The sequence below is a fragment of the Falco cherrug genome, chromosome 7 (assembly GCF_023634085.1).
Source record: "Falco cherrug isolate bFalChe1 chromosome 7, bFalChe1.pri, whole genome shotgun sequence".
NCBI classification, from domain to species: domain Eukaryota; kingdom Metazoa; phylum Chordata; class Aves; order Falconiformes; family Falconidae; genus Falco; species Falco cherrug.
In genome coordinates this window covers 54055522-54079329 of record NC_073703.1, presented here as the reverse complement: position 1 = coordinate 54079329, position 23808 = coordinate 54055522, and the positions used below count along the sequence as shown (strand labels likewise).

Below are 23808 nucleotides of genomic sequence, written 5' to 3'. Positions count from 1 at the left end.
GGCAGAACACTTCTAACCTGAAGTTCTTCCCAGAGCTTTGCCCTCATTTCTTTGCCTTTGTTTTTAATTGCTCTCTCTTTAAAATGTATTTTTGCCAGTATTTTGTCAAGTTCATTCATTTTCTTCCTAGATGCTTGAATCTGAGGATCTACATCTGTTTCTTCAGAATATTCCAGGTTGGAAGAGTTTGCTGTAGAATATGCTTAAAATTAATGCTAGCTTGAAGCATTTCAAAATTTTTAAAAAAGCAAAAGTAAAAAGCAGTACAAGTAATTTGATAAAAACCATAAACAAGAGTACAATTATTCTCAAGCATATATATCATGTTCAGTTCTAAACCAGTTCGTAGCAGGGAAAAACACAGAAACCTTTATAACAGAATGCTGAATCAAACCGAGCTGCAACAGTTGGTTATGGTGTGGGGGAGGAAGAGACCCTGAATTTTGGGCAAGTTATTAAATTCAAATTTATAATGGAAAAGTTTCAACATCTCTGCAGTATCATCAAAAATTACAGACAAAATAAGCTTTAAAGTCAGAAATAATTTCTTTAGCCTGACCAGTAGAATACCTGTTGAAATGTCATTTATTAAAACTAATAATTCTGGAGTTGAGAGAGACTCAGTAATATCTCTACTTTCAAATCTTACAGAAGTTTCAGTCTTGACTTACATCTCAGCCAAACAGATTCTGATATCGGTTCTAGAAAAATGTTGTTTTGAGAAATACAAGCAGTGATAAATTATGGAAAGTTCCATTATTTAATTAAAATAGATTTCTCTATTGCCTCTTTTTTTTCCTGAACATGCAGATCACAATTTTGATTACTTTTGGCTTTTCCCCTTCCTATAGCATCCTCATGCTCTGCCCTCTCTTCTGGTCAAAGTTAGCTTTCATAGCAAGAGCAAACACTTGTAGTGCTGTCCAGTTCCCAGAGACTTCCAAGTTTTGGAGTCCAGCAATACATTTCCATTTTCTTGTCTTTTGATGTCAAATGCCTTACAAACCCATGGATCTCAGGCATTTACTATGATGCATTGGTCTACTTCATACCAATGAAAGAGATGAGTAATACAACAAGGGGAGAGCTATAAAAATCTAACTGAGCTCCAGGGAAGCCCCAAGGACAGAAGTTAAAAAAAAAAAAAAAAAGAGTACTTATTCCAACTGGCCTGAGCCCAGCAGTTGATTCAAACCTAAAACTACTGAGTGAAGCTTTGAAGTTGAGTTATGTCCAATTTCTGTTCTGAAACAATGAGTATTACCTCAGATGACCAGCACAGATGCACTAGATAGAATCACCACTGGATTCTGCCTTTTGGCTGAATCTATCCAAAACTCAAATACTACCATATCATTAGAGAAAGTGAATATCCTTTAATAAAATAACCTTTAAATAAAAAATTCATCCAACACTTCTTGAATATCATAATGCATATACATTTTTAGTTTGTAATTTTTTTTATAACTATATAATATACACTCAAATACACTATGCTCCCAAACTCTCCTAGAAGGATTAATGAAAGGTGGGTGGGGTGGAGACAGGGAAGGTTTTATTGCACTGTTCATTTTATACACCTGAAAAGTAATACCTGCTTTTGCACTACTTAGTTTTCCTTGGGAAGGTTCACAGAATTCCAAAGTCTGTGTTCCCATGCTATCATCTCCAGAATCCAAATCAAAGATACATCCTGAAAGAACACAGGAAAAAGCTTTTCACAATAAAATAGACATAAGATAAACTTTTAAATATACTGTTTGAAATGTTAACAATTAAGAAACAAAAATACATTTTTGTCAGTTAGGGATCACCACAGAGCCTTTGCAGTGGGTTACTGTTTAAAAAACTGTATGTGCTAGTACACCAGGACTCATGTTCAACACAGAAGCAGGAATCAAGGGATTTCTTTTGACGCCAATTCTGTCATGAAATTTTATCTAAACTTGAAGAAGGTATCCAAACTTTCTGCTTCACATACCGGCCTTTGCTCCTCTGATTTTAAATAGCCAGAAGTTCTAGAAAGTTAATTTATTACCATTTATAGAATTCCACAAGAATGCCATTTGAAGCACTTCTAAAAATGCTTTCATTAAAACGAGATACTGCATATTTATATTAAATTATATTCTTAGTATTAGCATTGTTCAGTTAAATGCAATAACTTACAACCATAATCTCCAAATTTTTGGACTGGTGGACCATTAATAGGATACAAAGTCTCTAACAAATGATCATGATCTCTGTGAAGTCTGATAAAAACACCTTACTGAAAACACTTTCTAAGACAGTTCCATGGAACACATGCACATGGTTTGTCCTGATCCTTGAGGTAATCACCAAGGTGCGGGTCACAGCTTAGATGCCACAAGACATATGCTGTAGTGGCAACAGTAGTAATAACACATTTAGAATTATAGAATCGTTCAGGTTGGAAAAGACCTCTAAGATCATAGAGCCCAACTGTTAACACAGGACTGACAAGTCCATCACTAAACCATGACCCTAAGCACCACATCTATGCATTTTTTAAATATCCCCAGGAATTCTTATTCTACCACTTCCCTGGGCAGCCTGTTCCAACACTTAACCACCCTTTCAGTGAAGAATTTTTTCCTAATATCCAGGCTAAACCTCCCCCAGGAGCCACTTGGGGCCATTTCTTCTTGTCTTGTTGCCTGTTATCTGGGAGAAGAGACTGACACCCAGCTGCCTGCAACCCCCTTTCAGGTAGTTGCAGAGAGCAATAAGGTCCCCTCTGAGCCTCCTACTCTCCAGGCTGGAACACCCCAGTTCCCTCAGCCACTCCTTATAAGACTTGTGCTCCAGACCCTTCACCAGCTTCAATGTCCTCTGGACACACTCCAGCACCTCAAAGTCCCTCTTGCAGTGAGGGGCCCAAAACAACACAGGATTCGAGATGTGGCCTCACCAGTGCTGAGTACAGGGGGACAATCACTGCCCTGGTCCTGCTGGCCACACTCTTTTAGACACAAGCCAGGATGCTGCTGGGGCCACCTGGGCACGCTGCTGGCACATGTTCAGCCGGTCATCAACCGGCACCCCCAGGTCCTTTTCCATCAGGCATCTTCTCTTCACTATCCTGAATCCCATCTTTGAAAGAAGTCAAGGTATAGATTTTGACACTTCCTTCTCTTCTAGAATTTTACCTATTTGCATCCTCTTTTGCCTCCATCAACAAAATTTTACTGAAACTATACAGACATCATGTTTGGTCTAGCCACAACACAAGAAAGCATTAGCCATTCCCACACCTGATAACTCATTGGGTTTCAGTATACACATGTGAAGAAAGACGGTTGTACTCTCCACTATGGTTTGCTGATCTGTTCTTACTTTCCTGACATCAGATTTCTCTCTGTCATCACCTTTGTTTTCTTCTGGACAGCAGTCTTCTAGACTGCCTCTTTGATGACTAGCAGCCAAAGTGACAGGTGAATCAACCTATGAAATGCAAATTAATTACTACCATAAAAATAGAAATCTTCCAGGGGAAAAAAAGATAATCGGAATTTATTATATACCATCACAAAGGCTAACAACAATTCTATACAATACTGCAGAGTACTTAAATAAAAGAACCATTTTCAGATTTGATACAGAGTTCTGTTTCTTAGATATCACATTGATTCTCAAGCTCGTCATTCCACAGACTGCCAGATTTGGAATTGCCAAGGTAAGGAATGATTCCAAAGGTGTACGTCATTTCTGCTGCAGCAGACGGCACAGCCAACTAGTTCAGAGTCTGTGTGTACAACAGCACCATCCATTTCCTGACACCGTAAGTGCTCTGCACCAGGTAGCATCCCAATCTCTTGCTCATACTATATTTATAGTCTAATTTAAAGGGCTGAAAAGCTTCTGCTTCACTCAATCTCAAGAGATTAAATTTTCATGTAATAGCCTATGATGCTTAGGTCAGAACTTGGATTCAGAGTTATCTGATGCTAACCTTAATACCTGACTGTGAACCTATAAAAAAAATACTTCTGTGAAGCATCTAGGTATGAGCCCATTCTACAGACAGGTGAACAGAGGTTCAATACAATTGGACTAATCCAAGAAAATCAATCTAAATCTCAAATTCCCAAGTCCCAGTTCCTACAACCCAACAACCATATCATACATCCCATTCCCAAAATTAAGTTAATACCCAATATTAATTTGCTCAGAGGATGGATGAACATCTACTCCCAATGGACTTCGTTGAATCTCTGGAGCTGACATATTTCTTGGAATACTATGAAATATTTTTTTAAAACTTGATTCAAACACAACCTGAGACCACCTTACAGTCAAAAATTCAACTTGTGAGGATTGCTCAAATGCTTTCTTTTAATAAGCAAAATATTTTTTATTCCAACTTAAATTTAAAAGCACAAATGGGATGGAAGTGGAATTATATACATACTGGCTTATGCATCAACAGCCTATAGCTGTGTATCTACACATTGTTACCAGAATGTCAAAAGTTTTTTTCTTAAAATTGAGTTTATTTAATAATCTGGTTAACTGTAAAGACAACCATGTTTTCTAGGTTGTAGTACTGAATAACCCTTTTTGTGGCAAATAAAAGTAGCACAGGTTCAGAAAAATGAAATTAAACATCATTCCACGCATGCATAGGGAGCACCCCACATTCATGAACTTTCCCATAACCCCTTACAGCACACCTGCAGAGCCAGAACTCTACATGAAGCTAAAAAGCAGAATCTTACTTCTTTGGCATTCTACTAAGAAGAATTAGGCATAGAGTTTCTAACCCAATGAAAAGAATTACCTTTGGCACACATGGCTCTGGTGTTAATAATTCCAGGGATGTATGTAAAGATCTACAGATAGGACAGGCTCTTGAGCTACATGCAGGCCTCCTTGAAATTTTATCCAAGCTCACCCTTGTAACATCCATTATGACCTAAAATTGGGAAAAAAAACCAAACACAACCTTCCAATCTGTCGGTTTCATAATAAAGCAACACAAGCACAGTAATGTTTCAGATACAGATTAAAAAAGTTTCAAATCCTTTCTAGCAATTTGAGAGGTTCTTCTAGAATAGCCTAGCTTGCCACTCAAGTATAATTTTTTTAATGTTTGTACAAAAACATATTCGTATCATCAAGCCAATCAGAGTATTCAAATTTGCTTAGTGTCAAAGAAACTTCAAATGGCTTAAATATTAAAAGTAATCTCACAACAAAGGAAACTGCATAGCTCTGGTTGTTTTTTTAAAAAAAAAGCATGGGACTGGCAAAGTTGGCATCAACAAAAGAGTGAGGGTATGTTATAGACATTGTAAACATCTCAGATAAAGCAGCCGAAAGCTTTTTATAGTCGGTAGTTGTAAGCGGAGGGAGCTCCTGAATCCAAAGAGTCACTTTCCCAGTCCCAATTCAGTTTTGAGTTTTAACAACAGAAACGCATGGCTTTCTGCAAAAAACGGCGTGAATTCACGTGAACTAGACACGCGAGTATGTGACAGGCACTGGTAATTTTCAGAAGGCCCAAATGAATACAAACGTTTATTTCAGTCCAAGAAACCGGGACAAGCCGCCTCCCGTCTGCGGGTCCGTAACGCGACACAGCGCGGAGCGGCGGGAGCGCAGAGCGGGCAGCGACACCCCAGCGCTCCCGGCTCCCGCAGCGGCGCCCCCGCCCCCGCCCGCGGGGGCAGCCCCGAGCCCACCGACCCTCGGGCGAGCCGGGGCCGCCCCCAGGCCTCTGCCAACGGCGGCGCCCGAGGGCTGTTACGGGCTTCTTTCACTTTCGCGGGGCGGGGGGAAAAGTGAGTGCAAAAGACCCAAAGTAACATAAACGAAGAAGCCAGCGATAAGCAACAGGTGGGCCCCAAAGGAACAATAAACCAAACGCACACACGAACAATAATCTCACAAGAGGTTTCAACCGGCAGCCGGGCAGCCCGCCCTTTCCCGTGCCCGCAGGAGGAACCCCGAGCGCTGCCCCGACGGGGCTGCTGTCCGGCAGAGCCGCAGCTCCCACAGCCCCACGTGGCGGGAGTGCGGGCGGCGCCCCTCCCCGCTCGGGAGGGCCTGTGGCCGGTACCCCCGGCAGGGCCCGGCACCCCCGTGGCCGCCCCGTCCTTACCACGGGAGGGCGGCAACGCGGAGGCCAGCGGTGGCAACAGGGCCGCCGCCGCTGCCGTTCCCATGACGACCAACTCACTGAACTCTCGCGGTAGCTGCATGGCTCCGCCTTCAATTGAGGCGGTACCATCGGGAGGTGGGGGAAGAAGAGGGATAATGCGGGAGTTGTTCTTAGCTTTTTTACAGGGATGCAACTGTCATCCAGCTTTCCCTTGCTTAGGAAGTCTGAGCCATTCTGTAACCCCACAGAAGCCTGTCTTCTGCGTCATGAGAGAGACAAATGCTCCGTAGAGAGCGTCCTTGTCCTCCCTCCTCCCCGCAGGTAGTTGGGTGGTGCTGGCACCGCTGCTGAGAGCGCCCGGGTCAGCGCGGCGGGGCCGCGAGAACGGGGGAGCCGGTCTCGGCGCCCGGCTGAGCGCGCCGCCTGGACGGGACGCAGGGGGATGGCGCCCTCCCTGCGGGTGCGGGTGTCGGGGCCCTGGGGAGGCTCGGCGGGGGGGCGCGGGAGCAGGAGCGCCTTCAGACGGGGCAGGTTCAGTGAGCAGCGCTGCCCGCGGAGGCTGAAGCACGGGCTGCCGGGGGGCGGGGCGTGCTCGCCGGGCTCGGGCCTGGCCGGGGCGGGGGGCTCAGCAAGGGGGGCCTTTAGAGTCGGTGTTAAAACCTGCGGGTGTTTATAGCCGTCAGTTGCAGCCGTTTTCACGGCAGCGTAATTCTCCCTGCTGCTGCCTTCCCCCTTCAGTGAAAGAGCCGGGTTTGAAATGTCTAACCCGACAGAAGGTGGTTACGGTACTGAGCCTTGTAAAGAAGGTTACCTGTGCTGTTACTGTTGCTTCTTTTTGGTCGTCTGTCAAGTCTCCTGCATACATTGTGTCGTGTTTACTTGTAAACAAGGATAGCTGGATGACTTTTAAATAAACTCATTAAAACTTTAATATTGTGGTCACCATTTTTTACCTGAATACTTGCTGGTAATAGGGAATTTAATCAAATTTTTAATTAATTAAATTAAGGAGAGTGTAATTACCTTCACGATCCCATCCCTTTTTATTTCTTCATTTAAATAGGATGTGGGGATTCATTCCTGTGTTCTGATTAACTTGTAAGAACTGTAGAGAGAGTTACTGGCCCCTTCAACTTCCTGATAACCTGATTTCAACATATATGGGTTTCATTGGTGGTAAAATTTTACAAGAAAGTTTAAAGAAACAAATCTGATCTTGTTCAAACTGACAGATTTTTCTGCTAAAATAGAATTGCTGTCTGCAGTAGAGGTTTTTATTGATGCTTACAGAGCACGGCATTTTACTGTCGCATTAAGAACAACTTTTCCTGGTATTCAGTGTACTAACGGTGCAGTGTGGTTTACAGGTAAGAGCTGAAGACAAAGATAGAAAATAGACCAGTGAACCACGTGTGTTTTTGCCTCCTCCCTAAGCATGCTGAACTCTAGGTATGTTAGAATTTTTAACATAAATCCTGCAATTGCTAATGCAATACCATAGTGGTGTCTGGAATGTATGGTGCTTTCCAGGTGGTGCAGACCACGAATTGAAGCAAAAATAGGAGACTGAATGTTTACACCCACAAATTGAGTATTTAAGGCCAGTAATGACAGTGAGAAAGCAGTAGAATGGACAATATAGCTCAGAACTCCCTAAACTAAAATCTGGCTTTTGCTGTATTAGGAACTATATTGGCTACGAATAATGATGTGTGGAAAGCAGCTAGGTATAACTACGCCAATATTTATTTCTACAGTAGAGTGTGTATGTTTAATAGCTGACAGAGTTTGACTTGCTATCAGCTTCCCATATTGCAGATTGCCTACAACCTCAGAAGAGCCCAAGAAAGGAGACTGTCCAGCTCTGCATTTGGTAACAAATGGACATAAAATGACTTTGAAAGTGGTGCAGGAACAGGCTCCTTACTGCTGCTTGTCCACGTGGAATCAGTGAAGGTTTTCTATGAGGCTGTCACACCCAAGAGTTAATAATAATGGCTTAGCAGGGATATCTCAAACCATAGTTGATCTTACGATCTATTGGTGTTACGTGTCCTAGAAGACCCAGAGAGGAAAAAGAGGAGGTTCGTATCTCAAACCCTGCATATGAGGCTGTAAGTCTCCATCTCCAGTAAGAGGACTGAACTTTGTAAACATCATTAAATATGACAAAATCTCAAATATTGTTACAGGTGGTAGGTATATTTATAATTAAGGTTGAACTAGAAAAGCAAAACAAAGGGTGTGATTTCTTTTTGCCTTTCTGGGAATAGGTCAGTTTTGGTTCCATGATAAACTAGATACTGTATGATGATTATTAAAAAAAAAAACCAAAAAAACCCAAAAAAAAAACCAAAAAACCCACAAGCAACTAGGGATGAACTGGAGAAAACTTCTATCTAGGAAGGGCACAGCAGGAAAAGCATTCCAAGAGCTGCCTTTCATCCTAAAAGACAGGTTACAATATGGAGGCAGTGCATTTAGACAAGTTGTCCTGATACTCAGAACACAGTCGCCGTAGTAACAGAATTCACGTATCCAAAACACTTTCATTGCTTCATACAGGTTGGAGGGCAAATTATCAAGAATTTGTTTAATACTTATTTGTCTTTGATATTTTTAATATTCTTTTGTATACTCACCCAAAGTAGCTTTTCTTTACGACAGACAATATTTTTAATGCAGACAGTAGCAGTTCTAGTACTCAGATCAGGACAAGCACAGCTAATTTTCATTTTATTAATTCCCCTAAATGTTAGGGAAATAAACTGAACTTTTTCTTGCAAAGGACAAATAGATTATGTATGAATATCTTCTGATTAGCATATGCCAAGTCAAGGGCAAAAAGCCAAGAATTTTGGGCCATATTCCAACTTTTCCAGAAGCCCTTGGTGAGGATGAGTAGAGTTCTGCAGTGTGCTCCATCAACAACAGTGATACAGCATAGTAACCTGTCAGTTGAGGAAGAAACGCTGAACTAAAATGCAAAGTCCAGAGTCAATGGTAAAACTTCCACTGTGTTTAATAAAAGCCAGGTTTTCATTCTTTGACTTGCATTGGGAAAGGTCCTGCCTAGACAAGACCATCTTCAATGCTGCCACCACCTCCTTCTGCTGAAGAACACCAGAGTTCAGGAAGCATGAGCTCAAAATGGATTGTGCTGTGCTGAAATGTCTCAGTGCTGTGCAGTAGTGTGTTGGGAGTTTGCTACTGGACACGTGCAAGGCGACCAGAAGAATGAGATCCTACAAGTGTCTAAGGACCTGCTGTGGCTTAGGATATGATACAGGCAAAAGTAGAGGGTTTAGTTTTACAGAAGATGAAGGCAAAGAAGATAAAATGCTGCTTAGGGAAGTACTGTGCACAAAAAATCTTTTTGGAGTAAATCACCATCTCAGTGCATTGTTTTAGCCACAGGGAACCTCATAACGCAGAACAGCAGCAGTGTAGGGAAGCCCTAGTTTGCATTAACAAATGTGTATTCAGAAATTGGATCTAACCTGATATTTCTTGTGCTTTCTTTAAAAAAATGCCCACTTTTTCCTCACAGAGAAGAAACAAGAGAACTGCTCCTATGCACATGCAGAGAGGCTTTCACTGACAGGAAGAATGCTTCTACCTCACACTTTTGTATTGTTGTCCCTGAAGAAAGCAATCAGAAAAATCAGCCTCTACATACTCTTCACCACCTTTGGCTGGTTTAGCAGCTTAAAAACAGACGTGGAACAAAGATCACTTTGGACTGGTTCCTACTGTTACCACTCTGAGTCCTCCATGGGATGGGAGGAATCAACTTGCTCATGAGTGCAAGCATTTGCATCTGGAGTTCTGCAATTTTCTGCAAGATGTGTTTTTTTGTGTTGCATTGTGTTTTCCTAAACTGTCCTTGAATTACAGATTACTAAAGATTGCAGTGACTAACCTTGTGGTCCCAGTTTGTTGGTTAAAGACACCATTATAACTCATTTAGAAATCCTGCTAATATCCCTATGTTGCACATAGAAAGTCACTTCAACTAAAATAAGCAGTCTTTTGAAGAGGTAAGCATGTTTTAAGTTTGAAAGCAATGACTTCAACCATATCTTTTTCAAGGGGCGAGTCCTTTATGGCCCCAAAAAAGAAAAAAATCCTAAAACCATAATCTCATACAGACTCCTACGTAGGTTAACACAATGACACAGTAACATATCAAATAAGATTAGAAGGCAGGGATTTTGCTTTTTTTATGTTTACATTCTTTATCAAGTTATGCAATGCAAGGTCAGGTGACAAGAATGAGAGGAACTACCTGAGTTCTGTCGGATGTATAATCACTTCCAGAGCTGGTTACCTTCACAGCAACTTATGGGACAGCTCCTGTTTAGCTGGAATGAGCTGCCAAGTCCCAGTTCTATGGATCTGGAAAGACAGCCTGACCTTCCTCACCACTGATACAGGAATATTTTCCCAGGAAACAGGGAGCAGAATAGAAGAAAACTCACTACAGAAATCCCGCCAGCCTTTTCTGCAAAGTATTATCTGTATGTGTATTTTTAAAACCAGAACAAATGCATTCATTAAATTACCGCAGCTTCATAACAATTAGATCTGTTACACGGTAGAATACTTGGAGAGTTTGTAGAAAACAACTGCTTTTGTCTGGAAGCTTATCCTATTGTGCAAAATATACTGTTGCCAAGTAGCCAACAAATAAAGCATTATTTGGTGCTGAAGGACTGTGGGGTTTTTTCTTCTTTTAATTTTTGTATATTTTTTACATGATTTCTTGAGGATGTCTAGGAACAGTAAATTGGCATTGTCTCCATAATAGTATTTTCATCCTTTTTAAAGGATTTCTTCCTTTAATAGGAGCTCCATTTTCTATTTTTCTCCCGTAAGTGCCTGAATAATGAGTTTTAACTTTCCTGCAAGTTTTCCTCCAATAGTAAGATTTAGCTTTTAAATCTATTTGCACAGGCTGAATTACCCCAGGCTTTCACTTCTTCATTTCCCATAGCTTTGCTTTGTACTTTTACTTTCTTTTATCAATAATCTGGAAAGAAAAAATTATCTTACCAACACCTGTGGTGGTTAAAAACAACCATCTAAAAAAACCCAAACACACACCACTTTTGCTGATGTTTAAGGTGATGATAAAGAAGAAAAGTCTTGAGATTTTTTTTTTTTCATATTGGATGCTGGAGAACAGTTTGCCCAGTAGAAATCATTTGAACAAGTCAACAGACAGCAGTAATGGAAGTTACCACTGTCTTAGATGAAGTCAAATATTCCATTTTGCATAAAGAGATTCCTGAATTAGTGTTTTCTGATGACAGTTCTAGCACAGAGCCTGTACTATGAATTTTACACAGATTATTTTTGCTATGCAAAGATGGGCTTTTGTGGTTGTTTTTTTTTCTTATTTCCCTCAAACATTCACGTGGATAAAGTGTTGGAAGAGGGACTAAAATAAACACTCCCAAATAATTGTTCATATATGCAAAACCACCTTAGTTAATTTCTTGGTGAAAGGTTTCAATGTCTTCAGATACAATCTGCTAAAAAAAAAAAAAGCAAGTTTTTACATGTGTCCTCTTTAAAAAAAAATACTTGCCTCAACAGTCAAAAAACATTACAAACCCTTTGCTTTCCAGACATGATAGAACTAAATTCTATGAGATCTGGCTTTTTGAATTTATCATTGGCATTTCATTCAACATGAGATTTGAAAAGGACAAAACTAAGTTTGCTTTCCTCAAAGGAGTTCAGATCCGAGTCACCATTTATCCACATTCATTAATCACAGAGACTTTGACCACTATCCACATGTAAGTGGGCCATAAATATTAAATTTAATCAAAATTCTTAAGGAAACTCTAGCTCCTACTTTGTTTTTGAGGTTTTCAGAATTTATGAATAACATCTGTTCTTTCAGTAACTTTGGGAAAAAAACCATTATTTTTTATCAACACGTAACGTGTCTGCTATGGTACTACTCTGCCTCTGCCACAGAAGGAACATCTTTTCCTGGAATATTTCTTCTCTCTGATTTCAGGCAAGCTATGTCTGCCTTCTCATCTTTGTATCTAAGGACCATGGTGGCTGGGGTTCCCACCACCCGTGTGGACCCACTGAAGACTGCTCCTCACTCCCAAGCTGAGTTCTTGAACTAGCACCAAGTACACTTAAACTAAAGAGGAAATGGATAAAAACATAGTTTACACAGTAATTTATAAACTTTTAAATACATTTTTATTAAAACATTTGCTTTTAATGCCTTGTAGAAATCTACCACCTTGGAGCCATCAGAAGCTGCTGATGTTCTTCAAACATAGAATCATAGGATGGTTTGGGTTGGTAGGGACCTTAAAGATCATCTAGTACCAACCCCCTGCCATGGGCAGGGACACCTTCCACTAGACCAGGTTGCTCAAAGCCACATCCAAACATGACAAAGGAAGAACAGGTACATCTCCAAATTCTGCTTCAGAAGAATTTTTTCTCACTTTGAACATTAACCAGTTGGATTCAGTAAGTTACTGGCAACTTGGCAAGATTCTTCTCCTTGTCCTTTTAAAAGTATGCTTCAGAGAAAACTACTTTCATACACAGAAGTTAACTACAGATACAGGTTCAGCATATACCAAAGGGCTAAAGCACAGGAGGAACCACAAGGAGTACATAGATGTTACTAGATGGTGCTTTTAAGAAACTACCCACAGAGACTACAGTGAATGCAGATAAGGAAGAAGGAAAGACTACTTGCAACTAACTGAACAAGGATTAAAATGCCAGGGTTACAGTAGCTTCAGGTCATCTAACAGACCAATGTAATTTAAAATTCACACTCAGGACAAACGAGACAATATGCCCATGATGACGCAGAGGAGCAAGCTGCAGTACAATGCCTGAACTCATAGAAAGGCTGGTGTGCTCATACCAGGGACGGCATCACTGATTCACTCAGGAGTCAGGCACCAGATTTGAAAGTCTCATGTTCATATACTGGCTGGTCTACTCTGTGAGAAAAGTGAAGTAGGACGGTTGGTATCTACATCTGTGACGGTAGAAGGGAAACCCTACCTCTGACAATAGTGAGCAACAGCATTAATAAATCTTGCCTTTTGGGGTCTGTTATCAGGTTTCTCACTCAGCAGTTCAGTACAAGGCTACCAGGATTTCTGACCCATTTCTTTCTTTTGCTAGCTTTCCCATAAGAAAACAGCAAAGTGCACCAGCAGATGAGTCTATTTTAAGGTTGACTGCTTGGTTAGTTACACAATACACACATTACACTGTTGAGACATTTGTATATGCTCTTTATCACAGGATCAAAGTGTTCTATTTATGCCCTTGGCACATACATACTTGTTTACTGGAGTCAGGATTTGTCCTGTATGGTCTCCAATCCAGTTTTTACTTAAAACTACAAGAATATATGTTTTTTTAAAAAACCATCTTTCTTGTGTTTGACACACGATGATTTGGGTATCCTTGGCTTTGTGGAAGTTTAAGCCAAAAACCAGTGGTTTTAGCTTTTAAAAAACTTTAGATGTTTGGCAGATACTTGGTAACTAATTTGTGTAAAAAGCCCAGCAAGTTTTATTTTTAACACTGATTTAAGAAATGATCTTAACAGAAAATAGATGTACTTAATAAATAGTCCATCTTACTTCATTAATGAAATGTGCAGAACCCTGCTGTGTCTATCTAAAAGTGGTCAGGACTTACCCATTTTGCATGTCTTCTACTCCCTACAGCCCTACACTTGTCCCCACTAACTAAAGTTACTTTGATACCCACAGTGTGTTTTAATATAACTTGAGGCTGCCCAGCAAACTGACTGCCATATTTCCATATTTCAGCCATAAAAAGTGTCCCCAAAGCCATATATACTTTTTGAAAGTTAATCAGGCAGGTATCATTGTAGGAACTGCACACATAAAACTAGGAAACACCATCTTTTGATACATTATTTTCATGAAAACATATTAATAAGGAACACTTGTATATACGCTTCCCTTTTGTTTGTTTAAATTATATTTGGGACAAAAAAAATCAGCCTGTAACAAAGATCCATGGGATCACACAAATAATAGAAGGGGACCTTCCTCTCTCACTTAAAGCTCCTGCTCTTACTAGGAATCCACCTTGGGAAAGATACTGACTTTATTGTTTCTGCTGATTTTTCTTTCTGCTTTACACTTAGGCTGTTTTGTCTGGATTAGCTCTTCGGGGGTATTCCCCAAAGGAGGCAGGAGTCGCTTCTTACTGTTTCGGTTTTCTGAGAGCCACTGTGGAGGCAGCTCAAAGGGCCCAAAACCAAACTGCATGGAATACTTGTCATTTAACATATCAGCTTCTGTGGGCACTACTGGCACCACCTGTGCTGTGGAGTCTGCAGTCATCTGTGGTATAAATTTGTGAACCAAAGTCTCTCCTACCTCTAAACTGGTGGTGGGAATTTCTTTCCGTTGAAAGTCACCAGAGCCAATGGATTTGGTCTCATTCTCCTCATCTTCCATTGGCTTGAAGATCTGTTGTTGCCCGATATGAAACATCTCCAGAAGCTGGCTCCCTGAACGGACACTGGGCTCCAGATTAGTATCTGTAACACCACCCGAGTTGACAATGTTTCTCCTGCTATACCTTCGGTGCAGCTGTACTATTGTCCCCACTAAGCACTTCCGTACCGATTTGTTAACAGTTAAAAATAACAAAGGATTGGCCAGCAAAGAGACCTTGGGCAACCAAATGGCAGTGAGAAGCAAGAAGACTGAAATATCTGAAATATTGAGTATGGTGCGATAAATCACCAAAGTCACATAGGGAACACTGCAGAAAATAAATATCATAACCATGGAAAGCAGCATGGCATGAAGCTCAGCTTCTCGCTGGGAGGCATAAGGAATAGAAATTGTATTCTGAGGGGTCCTTAATGCAGCTATGATGACCTTTTTCTTCTGGCTGGCACTCAGTGCCCTGCGAATAAGGATCATAAAGAGGAATACCACAGCCACTGGTACAATCACAGTGGTGATGTTATAGATAATGACGTATATCAGGTGGCCAAGGGAGTAACTCCAGGATTCAGAACATGTGGACATGGCATAAATATCAGAAACATTGGTCACAGCAAATACTGGAATGCTGGCCACTATTGCGTGGGCCCAGATATAGATAACTAGGTCTCGGGATTTTGCATCAGATATTTTTCTTTCCAGAGGGTACAAAACAGAATAGTACCTGTCAAAAAAAAAAAAAATATTACAAAATTGCAACTGATACAATGCAAAGGGTGAAGTCTACAATGAGCATACTGCTTATGAGAAGCCTCTCAGGAGCTGTCTGAGCATAACGCCCCAAATTTCTAACTGGGTTGCCAAATGACTACCTGCTTATGAGAGAAAAAACCCCACCCAACGGCCTGCCTTTGCAGGTCTGTCTGTAGAAAAAAAGCTGACTATTCAAACTTCAGGATCATATTATTAGTGGTGAACAATTCTTTCAGTAATTGGGACTATATCACTTTGGCTGATGTGTATGAACACTATTTTGAAGATTTCATCATTTTCTTGTAAACTGGACAGTATACTGCACACAGCACAACATTTCACAAAACATGATGGAGGTATAGGTATGTCACATTGAAAGGCCAGACCCATAGTTAATTTGAAAAGCTGCTTTATGATAGATTTTTTTTCTCTGGATATTTGGAAAAAGCTGTTGGTCACAAATTACATGTATGCATCTACTGGAAGTACAATGGGGTTTTGTTTTGTACAAGTTCTGGTTGGCAGGGCCCTAAGCAAAAGAGTAGTCAAACACTGAACATTCTGTGAGCACCAAAAAAAAAAGTGCATCTCTGACATGCACTTCAAATTTCAGGCACTGATTCATTGTCTGCTTACTAGTATAGACTTAAGCTCACCGAATTTTCACGAGAGACCTATCCTTTTACACTTATCATTATTATCAGTAACCATTTGCACTTTTTGTGAGGAAAATCACAAATTTTACTGGTGAAGGGGAAATTATATGCTGTTCCAGCAGCAACACTGGCATGCATTACAGATGGTGATACTGCATTTATCGAGACGTTAACACTAAAGTAAGGGACATATCACTTTATTAGGTATACAGTTTCTTTTTGTAGAGATAATTATTCTGTGGTGAGACACAATAACAGACTAACAATTTTATCTAACTTGTATAAATCCACTGTTTTACTGTATTAAACCAGTATGTACACTTCTCTAAAAAGATCTGACTTTGTTACTGTCCAGATGATAGAGCTGTGCATTTAGGTGGGATCAGTGACCACTAATGACAATAAGCAAAATTAATGGAATCCAAAAACTTAAGACAGTCCAAAGGGCCACTTTTGGTTTAGACTTATCTATGTACAAAACCTCTCTGAATTCATTCTGGCTGTATTAATATTGTTTGGGGTTTTTTTAAACAAATCTACATTTGAAATTTGAAACTGACAGACAATCTACCTCAGGCATTGGTAAATTCTTCTAACAGGCAATGGCTTCCACAGTTAAACTTCCACAGTTAAAAAAGCGCACCTTGTCTGTAGTCTAAAGTTGTCTGCTTTCAAATTCCATTACTCAACAAAAATTACTAATGGGAAGAAAGAAAGGACAAAAACTTCTCTGAAGACAGATCTATTGACTCAAAGTCCTTTAAATGTCCAGAGATACCAGAGTAAACTGAAAAATAAAGGCTTTTAATGTTAGAGAAGAATATAAATCCCAATAAATTCTAGAAAGAAGCTGTACATTGTGAGCAGAGCACTGGAACAAGAGCAAGACCAATATGAAAGGGAGAAAACGGTTTCAAAGGGAGAAAGAAGAAAGAAAAACCAGGGATATAGGCACATTTGCTCTCTTACCTGTCAAGAGCAATGGCTGGAAAACTAAGGATGGTCACTGAGCAGAAGACTTTGTGCAGGAACTTGGCAATTCTGCAGAACAGCATCGTATAGATCCACCAGCAGCAGTGTGGACTGGCACTAAGAGCAATGTCAAAAGGCACACAGACTAGGCTGGCACAGATCCCCGAGCAGGCCAAATTCTTAATGAATCGGTTTGTTACAGATTTAAGTACCGATGTTCTGCAAGTTGACCATAGCACCATGATGTTACCTGCAAACAGAGATAGGAAGGCTAAACAAAGCAAAAAAATAAACAAAAAACCCCAAACAAACAAAGAAACAACCAGCCCCAAAACACAACAACAATTTTAACAGATCTGAATGTTCCCTAGGACTGCAATTTAAATACTTCTTTGTGCCAGAAGTCACTGATTTGAACCATCACACTACTCAAAAAGTCTGTAATAGCTAGTGGCTTTATAAATCAGATGACTGGAAACAACTACTTCCCAACTACCTCCTCCCAGCTTAGAGGAATGAATGAATTCGGGAATTTCAGAGGCAAATGCCTAAGCAGGATATCCAAACAATGTCTTTAGATGCTTATGTTGGCTCCTGTGTAACTTTTTTTAAAGTTTAAAAAATACTGTAGGCAAATATAAGTGTAAATAAAACATAAATATAAATAAATGGGTTTAATCTGTTTGTCTTTGTGTGTACATGAATCACAACAGCTTGCTCTTCTTTCCACTGGCCACTTCATTGGCACAGACAGGCCTGTGTGAAGCCACATCCAGAAGAAATTTGTCTTTTGGTTTTAGGTTTTTTTTCCCCAAGAGATTCTATATATACATAATAACATGTAATTAAACAAATGGGACAGGAAAAAAAAAAAGACTCTATTCACATAACTTCACAAAAGTACACACAGAATGCAACCCACTGTTTTGGATATTCAAGCCCTAAACATATGTTACAAATAGGGTGAATGGATGGCAGTGAAACAGAAGTACAGAGAGAAACCAGCATTAGCTACGACAGTATTTTTCCTCTATTGTTGTAGCTTATTCTAGCCAGATCTCAGAAAGAAATATCCTATCACAGAAACAAATTTTCGATCACAAATTTCCCTATGATTTTAACTCACACAGCAACAGCACAAGAGTAAATGCAGCCATCTGTTTTTACTGCATGCAGGTCTGGGCCCCTTCTAATGTATACCACGGTGCCAGAAAACTCACACTCAGAATATAGGATTCTTTTTCTCTTTAAAAAACTGTCTTTAGCAAAATGTTTGGGGTTTATATTTTTTTTTAAAAAAAAAAAGTGCTAGTAGGGAAAAAAAGGCTTAACAGAACTGAGCAAAAATGAAGGTTAACTGAATATTAAAGTCTTATCTTGAAAGTCATAAAACACCCACAATTGTCAGAACTTTTGCCACTTCCAATTAATACTAGTTAAAGACAATACTATAGGTGAGGGAAATGTAGGCATTCACTTTATGACCGCAGAAATGCTTCCTTGTCCAAGTGCAAGTCCCTCCCAAAGACAGGTCTGCCCACAACAGCTGGCAGTGAAAATCACACCTCTACTTAATCACTTACTGCAAACTGCCTGGAGTATAGTGAGCTCCATGGACCTGACATACGTGGAAGTACACCACAGGCTATCTCAGCAACAGCTCTTTGTTGGTCTGCCTTGGTCTGCTCAAACTGAAAATCCCTTTCCCCTGTGTCTGCATGGGCAAAGGGGAGTGATCTTAAGGAGGGAGAGGGCACTGAGAAGCAGACAGCCCATTGAGGCTTCCCTGTTCCATCTTCTTGGCTCTGGCTTCACCCTCCCAGGGCAGGTGATGCCCAAGAGGCAACAGACTTACACCGATCAAACACTGTGGCAGACACTTGCTGTGGCACCCAAGCACATGGAGACAGTGCAGAGCTAAGAAGGCAGGAGGATCTCTGCTAGCACACACATTCTACATCACGTAACCCGGTCCTGGCTTTCCACCCGTGTCTCCGCAGGCACCCTTTTGGCTCAGGCTCCAGCACCTAACACTGGAACATTTTAGCACCACCTTTGGACACTGAAAGCGATAAGAAATATAAACTTTCAAAGTGTGTTAAAACTGGAAGGCAGCAGATGAATGTTCAAGGCAACCAGAGCAAGTTAGAAGCACACTTTTTAAAGATACACACAGATCATCTATTTCTAAGCAAGCTGCCCAACTGAAACTGAAACATTCCTAATGTTTCAGCTAAATGTTTGTCGCATAAAAATAAAACCAGCACAAAAACATGAAAAGTTTTCTTGGAGGTTTCACGAGTATTCTTTTTAGACTTACAAGGCATCAGAGTTATTTTCAGAAAGAATTCATTCTTTTATGAAATGATCTGACAAAGAAATGAAAGCGAACATACATTACAAACTTCCCCTAGTAGTTCTTCACAGGGGTTTTAATGGAGAAAAAATTCTAGTGAAGCACATATCTCTTGATTATACTATCCCCTAGCTCAGGAGTCCTCAAACTACAGCCTGCAGGCCGGATACGGCCCCCCAGGGTCCTCAATCCAGCCCCCGGTATTTACAGAACCCCCCGCCACCCCCCGCCGGGGGTTGGGGGGGAAAACCAAGCAGCCGCAGATGGCTGCCTGCCACTGCATCCGCGCACTGGCCCCTGTTTAAAAAGTTCAAGGACCCCTGCCCTAGCTAATCAATTCTAATGTCATTTATTAAATACCTCTCTTTCCATAAGACACTAAGCGATAGACAGTCATTAAATCATCTTACCAGACAGCAAATCAAGATAAGAATAAAATGTAAGAGCTCAGTGCATGAGACTTGATTAAACTATATTTAAATTTTCATACTGAAGAGATACCACCATCATTCTTTGTTATCCAGTTCACTGTGCACCACACAAAAATTGCCCTGAATAACAGGTATTAGTGAATTAATAAAATTCTCAGCATTAACCAAATTACGCAGCTGTGCTGGGTGCCTAACTCGTGTGTGAGCTAGTTGTTTTGCACTAGCATTAACTACATGGTAAAGGCCAGTATGATCTTAATAAAATGTCATTCTCCTTTATTTTATTTCTTCTGAAGACATACTGTGCAGTACCTCCAGATCAACCAAAGCATAGCTACCAACATAAAAATATTTCTTGACAAGACCACTCCATTTACTCTGCTGCAGCTGGACAGCATGCAAAGTAGAGTTCAGCTTCCTGCCTCCAAAAAATGTTATGTTGTTGTTACTGCAGACTATATCAACAACCACATGTTGTTGATACTATATATTGTTGACACTTACCAGAAGCTCTTTTGAGTTGAAGTGTAATTGATTTGTGAGCCAGTCAGATCTGTTAGTGTTTTTGTAGGGTACCTACAAATATACACAGTGAGAGAAAACAGCATCTTAAGCTCCTGATAAGAGTTACGAAAAAATCACCTGCAGTCCCTGCCACTTTCCTCTGTTGACACTACCAGTCTTCAGCTTGATTTTTCCTCTAACCAATTAAAAAAAACTAAACTTTTATTTGCCAAGTAGTGTTTTCCCAAGGCTGCCCACATAAAATGCTAGCAAGATCGTATTATTGATCATATGGCCAATATGTATACCAAATGGCAAGTACCAAGAAATACTAGAAAGTCAAGTTTAGCTTCTTGATAAAACAGTGCACTGTCTGTAATAATGCAGCATTAACTTTAAAATCTACCTCACAGATGTACTACTTAGGTCTGTGGTACTTGAATGTTACCTGGAATTCAATTTTCTATATATTGTGTCATGTGTCTTATGCAAATTCCTTTTAGGTAGGTGAAAAAATATTGAGTTACCTATTTACTATCTGATGTGTTTTGAAGAATGGAATCATCATCTGGTTTTGGCAGGTGCTTTGGGCTTGATGATATTTTCCACAGGCAGTATTCAATCAGTTGTATTTAAAGCTTCCTAAGTTGCTAGGAGATACTCAGTCAAACCACTTGCTTTCAAAAATATCTCTAACTCTCCAGTTATTAAAGTATTTCTCACATAGCAATGATACATTATTACAATGCCCTGGAGTAGGGGAGAAGCTGGGACGTTTTCTTTGGTTGGGTTTGGTTTTGTCTAATTTAAATCTTTCATCTGGTTTGAATTGCATTGATTTTATAACCTTACTTCCAAAGCAAGTTTCACCTCCATTAGAAGTAATATAAATGAAGAATGTAAAAATAAAATAAATCAGAGGGTTTTTCATAAATACTTCAGAAGAGAAGCTGCTAGAGAACTTCTGAACTATTCTTCAGGGTCCTACAGAGGAACTTCATTCAAGACTCCAGGCTCTCAGCTGTTGAATTGCTTCTACAAATTATGTCATATTGTCATTTATACATCAGCTGACTGATACTACATGCAAGTGGAAAGAATGAAGCATTAAAAAAAAAAACCCGAAAGGTTCTAAGATGAGGAAGAACTCTTTAGAGAGACAAAGTCAGAGCCTGAAGGGGGAAAAAAAGGATAAGCAGACAGAAATATCCACTTGGAACAGTGGAAAATTAGTGAGTGGATATCCCTCAGGGAAACATTCTTTTTCCACTTGCAACTATCAGTAACTTGTGTATTAATGAGCTACTCTATGAACCAGATCAGCTTCAACATAGACTGGTAGATCTTTCTACTGATGCCTTCAAATCAAGTATTTCCCTTCATACATCTCAAAGTTACCCACTCAGAGAAAAATTACACCAGAAACTTTGCACAGCATTAAATATTAAGAAGCTTCAGAACAAAACTGTATACATTTCCCATTTCATTGCTACTCACCTTTCCCCAGCACCTCCTTTCCTTGGAAAAGGATAACAACATTCCAGGCAACAAAGTAATTCAACAAGCATTATAGCAATTACACTCTGAGTCTTTTCACAATGTCTAGAGGCACTTTTATGTTCTGTACGTATTAGTCATTCACTGTCCAACCCGTGAAAGACACTAGTCTAACACCAGTATCTTCCTTGGCTTAGAACTGTACTAGGCTGTTGCACATCCTCCTGGTGGGGCAAAGCTGTCACTTTCTACCATGGGTTAGGTTCTGAGGTGTTTCTGTTGGATAACATCTCTTGGGCTACAACCTTGGATTCAAACTTTGTAACAGGACTGGGAAGCTAGGAGGCATCCAGGGAAGTTGGAGTGAACTAGCAGCTGGAAAGTTTCCTGTAAGTCAATACTGCCTGGGACATGAGTGTCACATATAAACAATCACATGTGACAAAGCATATCCCATACTGGCTGCACAGAATTCCATCATTAAAAGCAAAAGATTAATTGTTTTTCATTTAAGAAGTGTATCTTTGGTCTTCTCAGACAACAAGCTATGTTTATGTAAAATCCTTACTACAACTGACGTTAGTTGACAACCTTCTCAGTACACAGACTGAACGAGCAGGAGATAAGTATTCAGCTTGTCTGTGCCTCTGAAAATTTCTCCAAGTAATATGAGGAAGAGGAAATACTAAAGGTAACCACTGCATGAGTAGCAGCTCTTTTCACGTTAGAAACAAACATGCTTAAAGCCTGCTAAACAAGGTCAAACCGAGTTCATTTTATCCTCCTTGCCACATAGCAATTCCACTGTGCTCAGATGGAAGGACAGCTGTTTCCAGTCATCCCCTACACTATTTTTAATTGAGAGAAATATCACAGATAAGCAGCCACACAGTACATGAAGCTGCACAGAAGTACATTGAGAAAGTAAATACAACAGTCCAACACTGCATGCTGCCCAGATGTTCTTCTAGCCTTTATGGTATTTCAAGTTCACTGTACCTGCAAGGAGTAACACTCTCTGAGCATGAAATGTTATCAGGCTGCATTAGCCTGATTCAAACAAGCAAAAAAAATTTTTGCTCCTATTCCAAGTTGTACCCTCCTCAGATTTCATTGCCAGACACAAAGTATTGATGTAGGCATCTACAGCTGAGATAGTTTTAAAATACTAGCTCTTAGCAATAACTCAAATAACGTGAAAGATTCTTAATAGTACCTTTAACAAGCAGAAGGACGATCCCCATAGAAACCAGAGACTGTTACCTAAAATGAATGCATGTGCTATGCAGTCATTAAAATAAAAAAAGAAGAAATAGTGCTCTTTGTCAATTAACTCATGGAACCCAATCCATTAGCTGGGCATGACATTCATCTTACCTTTTTGTTAACACTAATTAGCATGTAATTGAATCAAAACAAGGTCCACACTCTAGCAAAACCCTCCTCCTCACAGCCTGCCTTCCTTTGCTTGCTGGTTTCCCTCCCATCCAGACAGGGGTTCTCAGGATCCAGCCAGCCTTCCCAGCAGAAAGCCTCTGCGTACCCCACTCACGCTTCACACAGTGTTACAGGGAAGGAGCTGGCAGCCCTCTTCATAAAAAAAAAAAAAAAAAAACCAACCACAAAAAACAAAGCAGGAAGCAATGAAAAAGATTAGAAACTGGGCTTTAGCCATTAAAACTTTCCATTAAAAACAACTGAAAGTCACAGGTTCTGTCAATACGGTAAACAGAAAAAACTTCTCTTGTTGAAAAACCAGGATTATTACATTCCTAACCCTCAAACTCTCTCTTTTTTATTATTTTCTGAGGTATTTTGAAGAAGGTGTTTTCTGCAGAACTTAACACTTTTAAAAGAAAAACCTCACTCAAAAAGCAGTTCACTGGAAACATTTTTGGCAACCTATGATAGCTAGCTATCAAGTACCCTTAAGTTTAAAAAGTATAGTTATCAGACTGACAGAATTGCCTGTATAGATAAAAAAAAGCCACAAAACAAAAACAAGAAGTAAACT

General features: G+C 40.1%; 2 protein-coding genes across 13 annotated transcripts in view; both read right to left on the bottom strand.

Moving 5' to 3' along the window:
- Window positions 1-6204, bottom strand: part of FSIP1 (fibrous sheath interacting protein 1) — a 97654-nt gene extending 91450 nt beyond the window's left edge. For 3 of the 8 annotated variants that reach the window (XM_055716634.1, XM_055716630.1, XM_055716635.1), the window contains exons 1-5: window positions 5893-6016; window positions 4802-4936; window positions 3276-3465; window positions 1595-1693; window positions 18-190 (exon numbers count right to left, since the gene is read on the bottom strand). In XM_055716634.1, the coding sequence (XP_055572609.1) occupies window positions 18-190; window positions 1595-1693; window positions 3276-3465; window positions 4802-4930 (591 nt within the window). In that variant the 5' untranslated portion in view covers window positions 4931-4936; window positions 5893-6016. Of the gene's footprint in view, window positions 1-17; window positions 191-1594; window positions 1694-3275; window positions 3466-4801; window positions 4937-5892; window positions 6039-6124 lie in introns of those variants that run through there. The other 5 variants (XM_055716631.1, XM_055716632.1, XM_055716637.1 and 2 more) reach the window with 5 other exon arrangements.
- A 6128-nt stretch (window positions 6205-12332) lies between these two features.
- The window catches only part of GPR176 (G protein-coupled receptor 176), a 36407-nt gene continuing 24931 nt past the window's right edge, over window positions 12333-23808 (bottom strand). For 3 of the 5 annotated variants that reach the window (XM_027808098.2, XM_055716646.1, XM_055716649.1), the window contains 2 exons: window positions 17004-17256; window positions 12333-15349 (listed from right to left, as the gene is read on the bottom strand). In XM_027808098.2, the coding sequence (XP_027663899.2) occupies window positions 14242-15349; window positions 17004-17256 (1361 nt within the window). In that variant the 3' untranslated portion in view covers window positions 12333-14241. Of the gene's footprint in view, window positions 15350-17003; window positions 17257-20297; window positions 20370-20824; window positions 21565-23808 lie in introns of those variants that run through there. The other 2 variants (XM_055716648.1, XM_027808099.2) reach the window with 2 other exon arrangements.